Raw genomic sequence first — 17,324 nt, forward strand, 5'->3', positions numbered from 1 at the left:
TGTAGTTGAACTTCAGTGATCACTGGGGAAGCAAAAAAATTCAGAATGTATCATGAAGAGCAGTTTGGTTGCTGATATCAAATAATTAGTCTTGCTGAATATGCTGTGATTTAAAACCTAAGGCATTCCCCCTATGAGGAAGCAATGCCACTGCCCCATTTTGCAGTGGGGGCTGTTTCAGTTTTGATGAAGTTCTTTCTACTCCTACTGTGACAAGTAGAGCTTATAGCCAATAAACAGTATTTTTATTTGCCTAAAACAACTTAAAAGGAACCTGCTGCTGCTGCTGCTAAGTCACTTCAGTCGTGTGAAGTGTGACCCCATAGACGGCAGCCCACCAGGCTCCCCCGTCCCTGGGATTCTCCAGGCAAGAACACTGGATTGGGTTGTCATTTCCTTCTCCAATGCATAAAAGTGAAAAGTGAAAGTGAAGTCGCTCAGTCGTGTCCGACTCCTAGCGACCCCATGGACTGCAGCCTAGCAGGCTCCTCCGTCCATGGGATTTTCCAGGCAAGAGTACTGGAGTGGGGTGCCATCGCCTTCTCTGAAAAGGAACCCACTACTTCTCTTCATTTGCTCCTGTCTATGAAGCAAGTCCTCCTTGTATCAATCTGGAAGGCTAAGAAGAAGGAAGCCGTGTTTGACAGCATAAATATAATGTGATAGTAGGCCAACGTCATTTTTGTACATCAGTTGCTAAATATATACTCTCTTGCTATGATGAGAAATCTCATTGATGAAAAAATTCAAAATAAGAGGTTTAAATTTTCATTAGAAATTTAATGATGAAACATGGCAAGTGGAAAGCTGAAGGATTCGATCGTCTGTCCAAATTTATACGAAATTTGACTCTCACTTAAATTATCATGGTGATTAATATAAAAATAAACCTAGAGAGGTGGGATGGGAGGTGGGAGGGAAGCCCCAGAGGGAGGGGATATATGTGTACATATGGCTGATTCACTTCATTGTACACAGAAACTAACACATTTTAAAGCAATTATACTCCAATTAAAAAATAAATATAACAAATAAAACTAGACAGAAGTGACTTAGACAGAACTATAAAGGACTTGCTTTCCCATTAAAAAAAAAAAAAAAAAAAGAGCAAGGAAAAATCTCCCCCTTTCACCATTCCAACTAATGAACAATTGGTGAAGATCCCAAAGTTAGTGACTGAGAGGTTAAAAGTGTTGGGAGGTTGGGAGACAGGGCCTCATGGGTCAGCAGTGCTGAGGTTGTATGTGTGTGTTAGTCGCTCAGTCGTGTCCAACTCTTTGTGACCCCATGGACTGTAACCCACCAGACTCCTCTGTCCATGGAATTCTCCAGGCAAGAATACTGAGTGGGTTGCCATTCCCTTCTCCAGAGGATCTTCCCGACCCAGGGCTCGAACCTGGGTCTCCCACATTACAGGCAGATTCTTCACCTTCTGAGCCAGCAGAGAAGCCCAGTGCTGAGGTTACCATGCTGAATTCTCCCATTTCATTTTACTTGGCAGGAAACTAGACCTGAGGGTGATGTTTGGAGTTTGAATTAACACCCAACTTCTGAGAGGAGGCTGCCGGGCATTGCATCGGACCAGTCCCACTGGTAAGTGAACTCCAAACGTAGCAGTTGTCTCACAGGGCTTCCAGCACTATGACATTTCATATTCGATTTCCTTGCCTTTTCATCAAAGTTTTCACTTTGAGTTTAGTCTGGAGGATTTTTTTTTAATATAGAATTTGTTTCTGAATCATAAGTAAATCTATGGTTCTCTGCTTTAAGGACACAATTGACAGTTGCCTCTTATCACTTTAGGTCACCTCACCACCACCACCACCAATAAAATATAATCTGATATATCTTTAAAAAAGTAACATCTCAGATTCATTACATCATGTCATCAGGTTTAAAAACTGTCTTTCATATACATACTGCTGCTGCTGCTGCTGCTAAGTCACTTCAGTCGTGTCCAACTCTGTGCGACCCCATAGACGGCAGCCCACCAGGCTCCCCTGTCCCTGGGATTCTCCAGGCAAGAACACTGGATTGGGTTGCCATTTCCTTCTCCAGTGCATGAAAGTGAAAAGTGAAAGTGAAGTCACTCAGTCATGTCTGACTCCTAGAGACCCTATGGACTGCAGCCCACCAGGCTCCTCCGTCCATGGGATTTTCCAGGCAAGAGTACTGGAGTGGGGTGTCATTGCCTTCTCCGCATATACATATTACCATCTGTAAAATAGCTGGTGGGACACTGCTGAACAGCATAGGGAGCTCAGCTCGGTGCTCTGTGATGACCTAGGGGGTGGGGTGGGGGCAGGAGGGAAGCTCAAGAGGGAAGGGGTGTATGTATACTTATGGCTGATTCACTTAGTTGTTATATAGCAGAAACCAGCACAACATTGTAAAGCAATTATGCTCCAATTAAAAATAAAAAACACTAATACTGTAGTGCATATTTGAAAGTTGCTAAAAAATAAAAAAGAACTGTCCTTTTCTGAAGCAAATACTTATCCTTGAAGTGTCTGTAAATTTAGCACTCCATCCATGATTATTGGCATAAAGCAGAGCACACAAATGGGGTCTTCTGTGATGACTCCATTTAGCAAGTGAAGCCACGTCTTAATTATAGCACACGCCGAAAGACCGTGCAGCCCACTAGGCTCCCAGCACCTTGGTTTGTCATGTAGTTTCACCTTCTAAGATTTCGGTTTCATGAAAAGATGAACTTCAATGGAAAAGTGTCCGTCCTGGTAGGCAGGGGAGAGAACTAACTCAGTTACAAGTTGGAGGAGCTTGGTCAAGATTCCAAATCTTAGGTTAATTGTCTTCCAAAATGTGTATCTCCTAAGAATATTTTAGTAAGTCCTTAAATTTTACAGCATGGTTTAAGATCAGCAAAGAGATTAAAAGTATGGCAATTATTGCCATTTGCAGCATCATGAACGGACCTAGGGATTGTCATACTGAGTGAAGTCAGTCAGTCAGAGAAAGGAAAATATCGTGTGACATCCCTTATAGGTGGAATCTAAAAAGAAATGATACAAATGAACTTATTTACAAAACAGACTCATAGACTTAGAAAAAGAACCTATGATTGCCAAGGGGAAGGATGAGGGGAAGGGATAGTTGGGAGTTTGGGGTGGACATGTACACACTGCTATATTTAAAATGGATAACCAACAAGGTCCTGCTGTACAGCACAGGGAACTCCGCTCCATGTTATGTAGTAGCCTGGATGGAAGGGGAGTTCGGAGGAGAATGGATACATGTGTATGTATGACTGAGTCCCTTTGCTATCTACCTGCAAATATCACAACATTGTTAATCAGCTATACTCCAGTACGAAATAAAAAGTTAAGAAAGTGTATGGCGACTATCGAAAATGGGTTTTTAAAGGTCCCTCTTTGATACAGTAATAGGATACATGCAGGGAGTGAAGGGAACCCATTGCAGCGGGAGATTCCTCTTGGTATCAGCCAGTGTGTTTCCACAAGGCCGTGGGCGGAGCTGTGAACGATGGATGCTTGGAACAGCGAGCCTCTGCAGCTCCTCTTTCCCACCCGTATTCCGGTGCACTTGGACTTCCCAGGCCTTTTGTGTCACATCACATTTCTGAACTTATATTTTGCCGGCATCCTCTGTGCAGGGCTCCACGTGGATCTCAGCTGTGCTGCCTTTGCTCTGCTCCCTGGGGAGGGGAGAGACAGCAGATGGGGTTAGGGCAGAGGGCTGACGCATCTGACAGCAAACGGCCGGGTTGTTGCGGGGAAGCCGCAAGCGTCAGGAAGCTCCTTTTCCCCTGAGAACCAACTAACCACTGAAGAAAGTTGAAAATGAGCCCTCTGAGAAATGCTATTAAAAGTAGTAAAAAATCACGATTGTGCAGATGAGGTGCTGCTGTGTGCTTATTCGGATGCTAATGAGTTTGACATTAGGGAACTCGGAGGGTTTAGAGCTACTCCCTTCTGTGATTCGGTTCTTTATTGGCAATCTTTGAGAAAATAAATGGAAAATGTATTGCTAATAAACACACACCACGATTGGGTGTAGACAAAAAGCCATTACTTTCAGGGTTTAGAAAAGCGCTCTGCCCACCAGTGTTTTCCAGATCTTTTGTCTTAGGTTAGAGTGTGACAAACAAAGGGGACAGGCAGGTGGACCGACCGAGGGCGAGGGAGGGTAAGCCAAACACAGTTGTAGAGAAAGCTGGGTTTTGTTTTTGCTTTTTTGTAGTTGCAGTCAAGCAAACTAAGAACTCCCGAGTCCTATGGGACTTTTCAGTCCTTCCATCCTGTGTCTTGAGACTTTTGCTGTGTGAGACATCCTGTCTTGAGACATCTGTGTCTTAAGACATCTGCTCTGTCTTAAGGGTTTTATCCCCGTTTTTCACCAGGATCTACAGTTACTGATTTGAGTTGAAGAAGCATCTGCTTAATGTCTGGTCAGAACTTTCAAGTGACGCAGAAATCCATGGTTAAAAAGCCGGACCCTCCAACTTACTGCAAGGGGTAAACACGGACCCTAGAAATCATCTGCCAGGAAGGTTGGTGACTTGTGTTCTAGAATGCCAGAATGGATGGACAAACCGCAGCAAGTGTGTGTTAAGATAGGTACTATATATATATATAGTGTTCATGTCAGTAGCCACTCACTGTCAGGCTGAGTGTGTTAACACTGAATTTCGGAGTTTTCTTTCAAGGGCCAAACAGCCTGAAGACAGATTCAGTTCCATCCCTGGGACCAGGTAAAGGAGATGCAGGCTTGTGTGTTATGTCTGGAAGCAAGGAAACCACACGCAGATTGTTCCCATGGAAAGCAGGATGAAACGTTGGCAAAAAGTGCTAGTAGTCTTTCGGGACACCTCATTCAAGAGCGGCCTAAATCCACACGCCTTGGGATCTTGTCTCTCGTGACTTCTTGAGGATAGCACATGCCAAACCTTGACTGATCTTTTTCTTCTGGTGGTTAAAAATAAAACTGAGAATAATGACATTGAGAAGCCCTATTATACAATTTTCCTAAGTAAAGGGCAGGCATTTTATCTATATCTATATCTATGTGCATGCTTAGTCGCTCAGTCGTGTCCAGCTCTTCGTGACCCCATGGACTGCAGCCTGTCAGGCTCCTCTGTCCATGGGGATTCTCCAGACAAGAATATTGGAGTGGGTTGCCATGCCCTTCTTTATCTATATCTTATCTATATATCTAGTTTGGTAAGAAAAACAAAAATTGATTTGGCTTACCTTAATAAAGGTAAAGGGGGTAAAGAATCTGCCTGCAATACAGGGGACCTGGGTTCGATCCCTGGGTCAGAAAGATCCCCTGGAGAAGGGACTGGCAACCTACTCCAGTGTTCTTGCCTGGAGAATCCATGGACAGAGGAGCCTGGTGGGCTACAGTCCATGGGGTCACAAAGAGTCAGACATGACTGAGCAACTAACACAGACAGCCAGGATAAAAGTAAACATCTTTTCCCCATTGATATACTATTAAATAGTATGACATTTTCATTCTGTTTATAGCATAGTCCATCAGAATTATAGGTAATTGTTTACTGTTCACATCACTGGTTATTTTCGCTTTTCTGTTTTTTTGTCCACCTTACATACCTTCTCTCTTTTATTTTTTATCTTAATAGAATGAATTGCAGGATTTCTCAGTAAAACAAACACAGGTATTCATTCATTCTGACGGAGGGGGGCTCACTGAGTCAGCGTACAAGTTACCTGGAGAAAGAGGTAAGGCAACATTTTTATTAAAAAGCAGAATATGTTGAAATAAAATGGATCCGATTGAAGCATTTTATAAAGATTCTCCCCTATGACATTGCTTTATCTCTGTAGATTTACTTTCACAAAAATATATTGTTAAGGCCCAATTTAGGATTGTGATTTTTTTGTCAGAAACGTGATCACTTTACTGTTTTAAAATATTAAACAGGTGAAGTTCTCTGAGCCTACAAGTCCTTTTGCATATTGATTAGTATGTGTTATTTGTTTGCACATGTTTGCCCTTAGAGAGAGACTCAGCATTAAAATTGTTTTAAAATTCCAATTTGAATTCATTTGTATTAGAAATTAGTTTATTTAAGGATCAGGAGTAAATAAGTGAGATTTTTAAAAGCATGTTTTTAAAAGCATTGTAGCTGATTTCTGCAGTTAATTCCTACAAACAGTGAAAAGTAAGGAACTGGGACATCCTTGGGAAAAATCTGTTTAAAATGGCTTACCCCTCTATGAAGAAGCTTGTTTTCTAACATTTATGCATTTTTCAACACATGCATCTCAAAATACCAGCAAGAAAAAAAATTTTTAGACGGTTTCAGGGTGTTAACTTTCACTGAGTTCTCTTTAATCAGAGCATATTAAAAATATTTTTAAGTCTATGAAAACACAAAGCTGGTGATTGCCCCCTTAGGTCACAAAACTGTGACTCGGAGGCCGCGGTACAGAGACTAATAGAAATCCTTGGCACCCGGCGTCCACCTAAGGGAATGATAGAACTATTTGCTGGAGTCGTTTGGCAAAAGGACACAGACATATGGCTTTGGTTCATGGTCACATTGCCAGTTGTGCAAAGTTAGAGGGTTAGTCGGTACAGAGGAGCGGCAGCAACTCAGACATCAAAAGTGAGACTCCAAACACAGCAGCCTCCTCTTAAAGCCACCCAAGCTTTCACAGGCCTGAGGTTTCTTCCATTTGACTCTAGAAATTCCCTTTCAAAGGCAGCTTTTCTGTGAGGGTGTGCATGCCCTCAGCCTCAGGAAGAGCTCTCCCCAGACAGCTGTCCTTGGTCTGAGAGAAGGCTGAACCTGCTTCCCCATCAGGGGTGAAATGACATGAGATGGGTCACCAATGTGCAGGATGCCATCGTTCGGTTCATCAGCTTTTTATGCAGAATACAAAGCAGTACAGATAGAGCTGGACAGGAACAGAGATTTGAAATCAGGGATCCTGTGCCCTAAATAAAAGATTTGGAAATTTTTTCATTTCATTTAGGAGAAAGGATTCAAAAAAGTTTCAGAAAATTAATAATATGTCATCAAGGATGCTGTCAAACTTCCTGATTTTATTCATTTAGATGTTTTTAAGTTTGCTTTCTTTTTTAAAAAACAAATTATTATTATGTTTGGCTGCACCGCATGGCATATGGAACTTTCCTGACCAGGGGCTGAACGTTCGCCCACAGCATTGGAGGCATGGAGTCTTAACCACAGGACCACCAGGGAAGTCCTTACATTTATTTTCTGAATTACTCTCCCTGAGAAATAAGTAAATGTATGAAAAGAGAACCAGGAAAATAAAAGGAGGATAAGAACAGAGGAAAAATATACTTGATCATTCAATCTTGGTTTCCTTCTCAACGAGTCAACTGTGCTTTTAGGATCATAGCTCATTTCCCCCATCTTTTCCTTGTACAACAGGGAAGCGTCTTCTGCTGCCATTTTCCGTCGATTCAAAGCTCTGTTGAAAACAAAATGATGCCAGAATCATCAAAAGGAAGGGCACTCAGTGTAGGGTTCTTTGTTCTTCGATCTGGCCAAGTTCTGTCCCAAGGTACAGACATCATTTAGCTGTTCCATTTTCTGAGGTTAGCCTTTTCCAACTTCCTCAGTTTCTTTTTGTCATTAAAAAAAAGCTGACTTTTGTAAAGGAAGCATCCACTGAGGATGGGGAGCTCCTGGTGGGGAGGACCCCCGGACCTCCTCTCGGCAGGCACGGAACTAACTTCCTCTCGCCATCACTGTGAGCTTCTCAGGAATGGAAGAGTCACATGACACAACAGACAGCCTGCATTGTCGGTTTACAACTCCCAGGGGAGGAACACTATGAAATCTTTAAAGTGGGACTTATTGTAAGTCAAATGTAGTGAAAGACTTCTCAAATTAAAAGTAGCTACTGGTGTGAAATTATATGTAACTAGACAGGGCTTCCCTGGTGGCTTAGATGGTAAAAAATCTGCATGCCATGCAGAAGACCTAGGTTTGATCCCTTGGTCGGGAAGATCCCCTGGAGGAGGGCATGGCAACCCGTTCCAGCATTCTTGCCTGGAGAATGCCATGGACAGAGGAGCCTGAGGGGCTATAGTCCATGGGGTCACAAAGAGTTGGACACGATTATGCGACTAACACTTTCACTTTCAGACAAGATTACAATTAATTGTATAAAGATTTTGAGAGTGTCCTCAAAATGTTATGATCACCATGGCTTTTCTACTAATATTAAGAAATTCGAGACTACTTATAAATCTATATCAAGGATGACAGTGGATAGAATTCTGTTGAAAGGAGAAATAAAACTTAAAGATTACCAAGAGATTTGTTTTACCCAAATCTTAAGAAGTGATTAAATGTTTACTTGGAGGTTGTTTTTGTGGACAAACAATTTTGTTTAACCATTGATCAAAATAGAGTTTTAAGTGAAAAATAAAATCAAAGGGAACTAAATCTCCTCACATACCAGTCATCTGCATGTGTGATGGAAGCAAAACTGAGTTTATCAATCTGGTGTCCTGCTTCTTGAATCTCTCCCTTCCACAAATCAGCAATTCCAGGGGTCCCTGGTGGCTCAGATGGTAAAGACTCTGCCTGCAATGCAGGAGACCCAGATTCGATTCCTGGGTCAGGAAGCTCCTCTGGAGGAGGGCATGGCAACCCACTCCAGTATTCTTGTCTGGAGAATCCCATGGACAGAGGAGCCTGGTGGGCTACAGTCCATGAGGTTGCAAAGAGTTGGACACAACTGAACCCCAAAGAAGGCACCTAGTTGGTGCCATGGAGTGATGCAGAAGGAAGATCCTCTGATAGCCCCTGATGTATCTAAGTGTCAGGAGGAGAAGGTGGTCAAGTTCATGTCACTAGGGGCACCTGCACATAGCTTTGTAAATCCCTTGAAGATGTTACATGAGTTTTCCAAATTCAAGTAAATAATAAAAATGTATTTTATAGTCATCTTTCTTCTTCACCGCCTCTTTGCTTATCTCCATTGTTGGTTGGCATAGCCTTCCTCTAAGTTTGCTTCTTTGCCTCCTTTATTTTATAAGTTTCTTTCCCTCTTGCCATTTATCCTTGTATTAATTAATCTCCCCCAGAGAATTGGGGGAGAAGCTCCTTAAATTATTTTTTCATGACTTCATTATGAAATAGATACCAAGCAGGAACCCCTTTTTTTCCCTTCAACATAAATATTATATGTAACATATCCATAGTTACAGGTTAATAGAACTTTTCCCGTAGCTTCATGAAAAGTAAGAGTGGCAAAATTTGCCCTTACTGTTTTATCTCGATTGAATAGATTGATATAGCCAGGAGGAAATGGTAAGAGTCTCAGAAAATGTCTTATTCCCATCCATAAACAATGGGATGCAGATAAAGGCCCTAAGAAATGGGAAGAAGGACAGCTGTTTGGAAAATCAAAGCTCTGTTTTGAGGAAAGAAATGCTTCATTAAGTTTTACAAAGTCAATTGCAGGCTTGTCCATAGCATTTGGGGTGTAGGCAGTAAGGCTGATCAAGCCTCCTTTTCCAAGAGAAAAAAAAAATAATGTTCTCCATAAGAAGTGGAGTTTTTAGGATGCAGCCCATGTGGGTTACGGTGGTGGCTGCTTCTGTAACCAGGAGAACTTGACCGGGTAGCTGGTCCCTTCCCCCATGCACACCCCTCATGTCTGAGCACCAGCAATGAGGTAGGACCTCCTTCCCATGAAGGAACCATCCCTGGAATGTGGTGCCCACTGAATCCAAGGTTCCATTTTACAAAAATTAAGTCTACCCATCAGCAGTTTATTGAAGTCCATGAACATAATCCATAGGAAGAATGCTTAGAGGTTTCTGCTCCCAGGTGTAAGGTTTTTGTGAACAAAGGCTTTTTTCCAAGCTGAGGTCTCCCAGGAGATCAAGCTTTCTCATGAATGTTAAAACTTCTTGCCCCAAAAGAAAGGCCCAAGGTGTCTTATATCCTTATCCCCAAGTTGTTGCAAGACGTAACTAAACCCAGGACTTAGGAACTGTCCTTCAGGTGTGAAAGGAGGGAGAGCTGAAATGCGTGAATTGTATGTGGGGGCCTTGATCCCTCCCATGCCCATCACTTGGCCCACATGTTATGTTGAATGCTGAGCTTCGTGGATGCGTTACCAGTTCTTACAAAGCTTGGATGGGATGTATGTGCTCCAGTATGACGCTATTGTCCAGCCAGAGGACAATAGCATCAGAAAATGCCGTCCTGAGGCTGGCACTCCAGGCACCCTCAAACCAGGGTCCATGAATATTTATTTATGCCTCGCTTCCCGGGACTGTGACAGGGAGGCGGCTGCTCAGGGGGAAGGCAGAGCCGTCAGGTGCTCAGACAGCTGGATTGCGAAAGAGCATCCGTCTCGAAGCTGTTAGAGAGAAGGTTAAAGCAGGTTTCTGAAACTTTTCTGTGCGCTGCTGGCACTCCTCTTCACACAGCGTTGCAGTTTTCGTAAAGAAATCCGTGGAGTCCAGCCTTCACTTGTGTTTGAGTGGAGGATGTTCAGAGTGGTTGGAAGCTAAGAGCGCCTATGTGCAGGATAACCTTAAGACTCACGTTGAGGAGATTCTCACCACCCACCCCTCCACCCCCCGCCCCGCGCCCCCCCATGAGCAGCAGAAGCAAAATGGGTGGTTGTCACCATTTTAACCCTTAAGCTGCTGATCTCCCTTATTATAATCAAGCGACTCAATTAGCAGGCAGGGAGAGGGGTTCGCACGAGTCGATCCACTTTATATGCAGCAGGGACACTCACAGAGGAGGATTTCACAACACAGGGCTCACCATCCTGTGTAAACCAAGCCACTGTAATCCCAGACAGCGTCACATCTGTCATAAATCCGCGTGGTTTTAAAAGAAGGGACATCTACAGGAGAAAAAAAAAAAAAACCTCTGTTTTCTTGTCTTCTCTTATCATGTAGTTTTAAAATAGTCGTAACAATAGACTGTTTTTATGTAGGCGAAAGCCATGGCTGCTTGAAAAAGCAGCGGACACTTTTTGTTGGCTAATTTGCAAAACAGTTCAGTGATTGGTGTGGTGTTTATTATAAAATGATGACAAAAGGGTGCTGGTGGTTTTAATAGTTTTAGCTTACGAGGGCTGTCGTTAATTTTGTCTGTAGTGTTGCAGGTGAAAAAATGCACAATGGATAAATAGTCTATATTGGTTTAACTGAACATAATATATAGTGTGTTCTGGAGTTGTTTGTCTCAATAGACTATAGTAATCAAAAGTAATGAACCTATTATGTGCAGGACCTTGGAGAGCATCGAATGGCAGTAAAAGTGTGGCACATAAAAGGTTTATTAAAGGAAATTAAAGTCCATCATTGCCACACCTGCTCCCCTATTATAAGTCTATGGCAGGTCAGCGCTTTCCATCACAACTCAGCCTCGGAGAGCAGAGATGCGTCTCCCATCCTCATTGCAGGCACACCGCATCCCTGCCTGTGTCAGGATTTAAGGATGGTAGCCATGGAGAGCACCTTCTGCCTGCCTCTGATTTCCAACCAGCGAAACAACTTCTTTCTATTTCAGAATTCTTCTGGTAAAGTGCAAATGTAATTAAACTGAGATGCTTAACAGATCCTAGTGAAATGGTTGGAGGTAGTCAGGTCAGAATCTATCTCCATGTGGACTAAAATAGCAGACTTTTTAAGTCTTGGCATCCATTTGATAATTCACTTGGTTATATTTAAGATCATTAGTAATGATGGTTTAGGGAATTGATGCTGACGGAAACAACACTCAAAGTTTTCTCTCCTTATAGATGTGGATGATTATAACTCACCTCTATTCTGGAATTACCAGAGTAAATGTCATCATCATTTCCAGTGGTATTTTACAATAGGGGCATTTTGAGGTTTTGTGTTACATTGGTTTTTTACACTGGGAATTTTTTTTTCTAACTTAGAAACAGGCCCGTATCTGAAGCTGGTCATGCATGTGTGTTCAGTTGTGTCCAACTCTGTGTGATCCTATGGGCTGTAGCCTGCCAGTCTCCTCTGTCCATAGGATTTTTCAGGCAAGAAATACTGGAGTGGGTGGCCATTCCCTCCTCCAGGGGATCTGCCTGACCTAGGGGTAGAACCCACATCTCTTGTGTCTCCTGCATTGGCAGGCGGGTTCTTTAAAAAAAAGGCCTGTATCCATAGGCCTGTATCTAGAAATACAAGGGAATCTGGTTGAGTAACAGTCTGGAACATTTGGGTTTGGTATCTGAGGTTTTGTCTCTTTCACAACCACTGTTAGTCAGACCATTCTTCTTTCCATCTTCATGATGCTGAAAGTGTCTGAGTCGCTAGTGAACACTTGCAGACAAGAACATCTGCCTTCTTGTCCATTTCCTCTGGTTTCAGCATCTACAGAAGTATTTCCAGAGCTTGCGGGCTGTAAGAGCAGTCACGGTTCTGTCTCCGCAGAGTCAGATGCTGTTCAGGAATGGGAAGGCTCCTCCGCTCTTCATAATGACCTAAAGAACTTCTAGTGGCCTGTGTTTGTATTTTAGTCAATGTCAAAGGAATGACCCAGGACTTTGTGTTCACATTACAGATGGATGCAGAGGCTGAAGATAAAGCGCTTCGTACCCGTGCAAAAGGAACCAAGGGTGAGTTAGCATGCAGATTCCGTGACCCTGTGCCCAGCACACCATGAAATGTGGGCATCCCATGCTTGGTCCCTGATGGGTAGTCAGGAGGATCACAACTTCCTTAGGGTTCCCGTTTTTAAATCAAGCCAGGACGCTGCATCATGGCACTCTGAGGCTAAAGAATATGAACCAGGAATTGAAGGACCCGGAAAAGGCCAAATAATGTAGGATGCTAATGTTTATGAAATGCAACCATGAGTAGATTTAAACATCCTGCAAAACAGTGTAAGGGTCAGCAAGGGAAGAAGGCTTTGTGGAGACCTCAAATTATCGACGTGACCTTTAACATTCAAGGGAAAAGTCCAAACCGTTCATTTATTGCCAAAGTGGGTTTTGATTTTTATGTTATCTGGTTTAGTGGCTCCCAATCTAAACTTCACGCGAATAAAATGACGATGTTTGGTTTTAGACTGTCCCCGCCAGGGATTCCGGCAGCTCTGCAAAGTCATGTCTGAAAGGTTTAACTTGCCGGTTACCCTCTCTTTTTGTAACCAACAGATGGTAATGTAATATTGAAATATAAACAGGCCCTTGATGATCGAAACATCTGGAAAACAGGATTGACTGGCAATAATACCCCTTAAGGAAAATAACTTTTATTATAATTAGCTATATTTGTGTGACCCTCTATTCTAAATGGAAGGTTCGGCCTGGCCTCTGGAGGGAGCCAGATAGCTGTTCCTGGCCTGAGCCACCTCAGGTTGGCCTTCTGATGGAGGAAGGGTTGGGCTGGGGAGTGATCACACAGTCGTTTGGAAGCATTTTGAGATTTACAGTTGAAAGCATCTAATCAAATTCGATGCTTTTGTTAGCTGTGTTTATGTTGTGTAGTCAAGGTACATAATCCCCATTTCAGTGAATTATGGAATCACCCATTTTTTAAAATTCCAGGATGATTTTTTTCTTTCGGTTAAAATAGAACCCTGACTATCATTAGGCATGATAACCAAAATGCTGAATCATGCATTTGCATTTGGTCCAAAATATGGACATTTTCTGTACCCAAACTGAAGTTGTGCAATATTCTTTCCTAGGTTTAGTTAAAGTTACTTTAAAAGTAATTGCATCATGTATCCTATTATTTGGAGCAGCTTCCCTGATGGCTCAGTGGAAAAGAATCTGCCTGTAAGGCAGGACATACAGGTTTGATCCCTGGCTCAGGAAGATCTCCTGTAGAGGGAAATGGCAACCCACTCCAGTATTCTTGCCTGGGAAATCCCATGGACAGAGGAGCCTGGTGGGCTACAGTCCCTAATATTTGGAATGCAATTTTGGAAACATCAAAGTTTTAGGCAGCAAAGTTCTCCATGGAATAAGAGTTTAGTGATAATATCCTAGCACTATTTAGGATAGGCTCACGTCTGCCATAAATATCAGTATTCTAGGAACTGTATTTGGATTGTTCGAATCTCTTATTCTGGCTTCTGAAAGCACACGACTCTCTCCTACTTCAAATGCATTTTAATTTGCCATTCTTTTTGGACTTTGAATCCTTTTGGCACATACATAAGCACTCTTAAACAGAGCCAAAATGTTGTTGGAGAAATGAAACAACTGTTTCTCATGTAGCGTGAGTCATCTTTAAAACCACCTGTTGTCTCTCTCAATATGCTGCTTATTCTGTGGTAGGCAGGTATTTATAAACATGAACTTCTTTAGTTCCCATCATTTCTTTTTTTTTCTCTAACTGCTTTCTTTTGCAAATTTATTTATTTTTTAATTGAAGGATAATTGCTTTACATAATTTTGTTGTTTTCTGTCAAACATCAACATGAATCAGCCATAGGTGTACATATATCTCCTCCTCTTTCACCTTCCTCCCATCTGCCTCCCTGTCCCACCCCTCAAGGTTGATACAGAGCCCCTGTTTGAGTTCCCTGAGACATACAGCATTCCCATTGGCTATCTGTTTTACATTTGGTAATGTAAGTTTCCATGTTACTCTCTCCATACATCTTACCGTCTCCTCCCCTCTCCGCATGTCCATAAGTCTTTGGAAAAATCAAAGCTCTTCTTTCTATAAGTGTCTTATTTTTAATTGGAGGTTGAAATTAACATGACTCAAACTTCTCCTCTTTCTCCAGGAATAAAATTTATGGAACAGAATCTTAGGACATTTATTAATAAAATGTTGTCCATTTTATTTAAATGCTTGTTTAATATAAATAAAATGCAAACAAGATTCTTTTGAAAATTTTCATAGAGACAACAAAATTGATTTAAAAAGTAGTTCAGGGACTTCCCTCGCAGTCCAATGGTTAAGACTTCACCTTCTAATGCAGAGGTGTGGGTTCAATACATGGTCGGGGAGCTAAGATCTCACATACCTTGCAGCCAAAAAACCAAACATAAAGCAGAAACAATAGTGTAACAAATCCAATAGACTTTAAAAAATGGTCCACATTAAAAAAAAAAAACCTTAAAATAAAAAGTAATTTGTCCTCTGTGCTCCTGTACGTTTTCGGTGAGATTTTAGAGACAGGTATTTGGAAGTTGATCCATGACTGCAAAGTCCCAGGGTCACTGGAGGCCTGATCCAGAACTATCTGTTCTGGGCCCTGGTCACCTGTCTTCTTGTGTCCAAAGAACCAGAACCGGAAAGATGAATCAGCACAAAGGGAAACTGTTGGGTCTGCACTAACTAGGGCTTCCCAAGTGGTGCTAGAACACACCTACCAATGCAGGAGATGTAGGAGACTTGGGTTTTTGATCCCTGGGTCGGAGGAGGGCCTGGTAACCCACTCCAATATTCCTGTCTAGAGAATCCCATGCACAGAGGAACCTGGTGAGCTATAGTCCATGAGGTTGAAAAGAGTCAGACAATACTACAGTGACTTAGCACGCATGTAATGCACTAACCATGCCCTGGCCGTTATCCCAAGGAGGTGAAAGGTTGCTCTCATGCAGTTTACAAAATTATGCACTGATTTTCCTTTTCTGTCTTTCTTTTTGTCAGTAGCACCAATGGATTCTCTAATCCAGGAGCTCAGGTAAGAGTTGCCCTACTTTACTTTTTCTAAGATTGATTGGCTTTAATTATTAGAATGTTTTGTACTTTTCAAGCCTCAGATCCTCATTTGACGGTGAGCACTAAGCCAGTGGGCCTATCTTGTGTGCCTCCGTCTCTGCACCAGAGACAAAGAAGGGGAGAAGCTACGGACTGTCCATCTAAAGCAATCCAAGCTAATATTCTGATAACAAGACACCGTTTTTCTGTAACGTGAGCAGTTTCCCACTTTCTCCTCACAGGGTGTGCTGCCTCTGTGTGCACACCCCGCATGTGGTTTGTTTTCCCGCTGATGGAAACAGAGAACTGAGGTCATCTGAGAACCCGACTGAGGAATAAGCCCAGTTCAGAATGCTGCATGGTTCTCCTTAATAATCAGATAATTGTTTTTTAGATTCCACATGTAAATGATATCACATGATATGTCTTTGTCAGGCTTGTTTTACTTAGTTTGATAATCCCTGGGTCCACCAGTGTTGCTACAAGTATATTACTTCATTCCTTTTAAAGGCTGAGGAATATTCCTTTGTACATATGTACCACATCTTCTTTACCCATTCATCTGTTGATGAACACTTAGGTTGCTTCCATGTCTTGGCTAATACAAATGAACTTATTTACAAAACAGAAGTAGACTCACAGACATAGCAAACAAAGTTATCCTTACAAAAAGGAAGAGGAGGATAAATTAGGAGTTTGGGATTAACATAGACACATTATTATATATAAAATCAATAAATAAGATCCTACTGTATAGCACAGGGAGCTATACTCAATATTTTATAATAACCTCTAATGGAAAAGAATATGAAAAATAAATTATATATAATATATATGTAGCTGAATCACCGTGCTGTGTACCAAAAATTAACACAACCTTGTGAATCAACATACTTCAATTTAAAAAATTTTTAAAAATTACCAGATAATCATGTGAATTTTTGACTGTAGGTATTTGAATGTGACATGGAAATCGGGGTGAATCTAAGCACTTCAGACTGAGAGACTGTGATATGGGCCTCAGGCAATGCTCTGGAAATTCCAGTTGACTAGTTTTTGCAGAGTAAACTCCAATACATAGGTTTTCTTTCATGGGGTCTTTGCAAGGTCTGGCTTTGTTTTGTTTTGAAGTGCATATTTAAAAAGAAACGCATGTTGCTGATACGTTTTCTGTCCTGGTGCTATTTTTTAACAAGATTTGTCAAGCAAGAGGAACCCCTTATCTCTTCTCTAGGTGTGCAAACCCAGAAAGTCCCAAACTCAGGGTCTAATCCATCTTTCTGGAAGCAGCGATAGTATGCATGTTCCTAGGGGGAAGTGTGTGAAAACTGGAGTACGGGCAACAGTGTCTGGACCTGCACTGGTGTGTGAACCTGTAACAGTGTCTGGTACACCTGGAAATTTACAGTGTGTGCATTGACAGTTTACATCGTCATTTTTCCAGGCAGCTGTGCCCTGTGGCTCCCTAAAGGAGTACCTTCGGTCCATTCATCAATTGAATGGGACGAGATCTGTCAGAATTGGGTACAAGCCTTCATGCTGGTGCTTTTCTCTGTGGAAATGTATTTGTAGGAAAGCCATGGCCCCTTCTTCATGGATGTTGTCATTGAGAATTTTACATTTTAAACTGCTTTTATAAGAGTAGAGCCCAGAATACACCCACACATAGGGAC

General features: G+C 42.1%; 1 protein-coding gene across 3 annotated transcripts in view; it reads left to right on the top strand.

Annotated features, from left to right (window-relative positions):
- The first annotated feature begins 4,492 nt into the window (after positions 1–4,492).
- LOC102412826 (suppression of tumorigenicity 18 protein) overlaps positions 4,493–17,324 on the top strand; it is a 91,374-nt gene continuing 78,542 nt past the window's right edge. For 2 of the 3 annotated variants that reach the window (XM_025265422.3, XR_006544995.2), the window contains exons 1-4: positions 4,493–4,531; positions 5,627–5,726; positions 12,548–12,602; positions 15,601–15,634. In XM_025265422.3, coding sequence (XP_025121207.1) covers positions 12,548–12,602; positions 15,601–15,634 — 89 coding nt within the window. In that variant the 5' untranslated portion in view covers positions 4,493–4,531; positions 5,627–5,726. The remainder of the gene's footprint in view (positions 4,532–5,626; positions 5,727–12,547; positions 12,603–15,600; positions 15,635–17,324) is intronic. The other variant, XM_025265423.3, reaches the window with a different exon arrangement.

Source organism: Bubalus bubalis, chromosome 15 (assembly GCF_019923935.1).
Source record: "Bubalus bubalis isolate 160015118507 breed Murrah chromosome 15, NDDB_SH_1, whole genome shotgun sequence".
Lineage (NCBI taxonomy): Eukaryota > Metazoa > Chordata > Mammalia > Artiodactyla > Bovidae > Bubalus > Bubalus bubalis.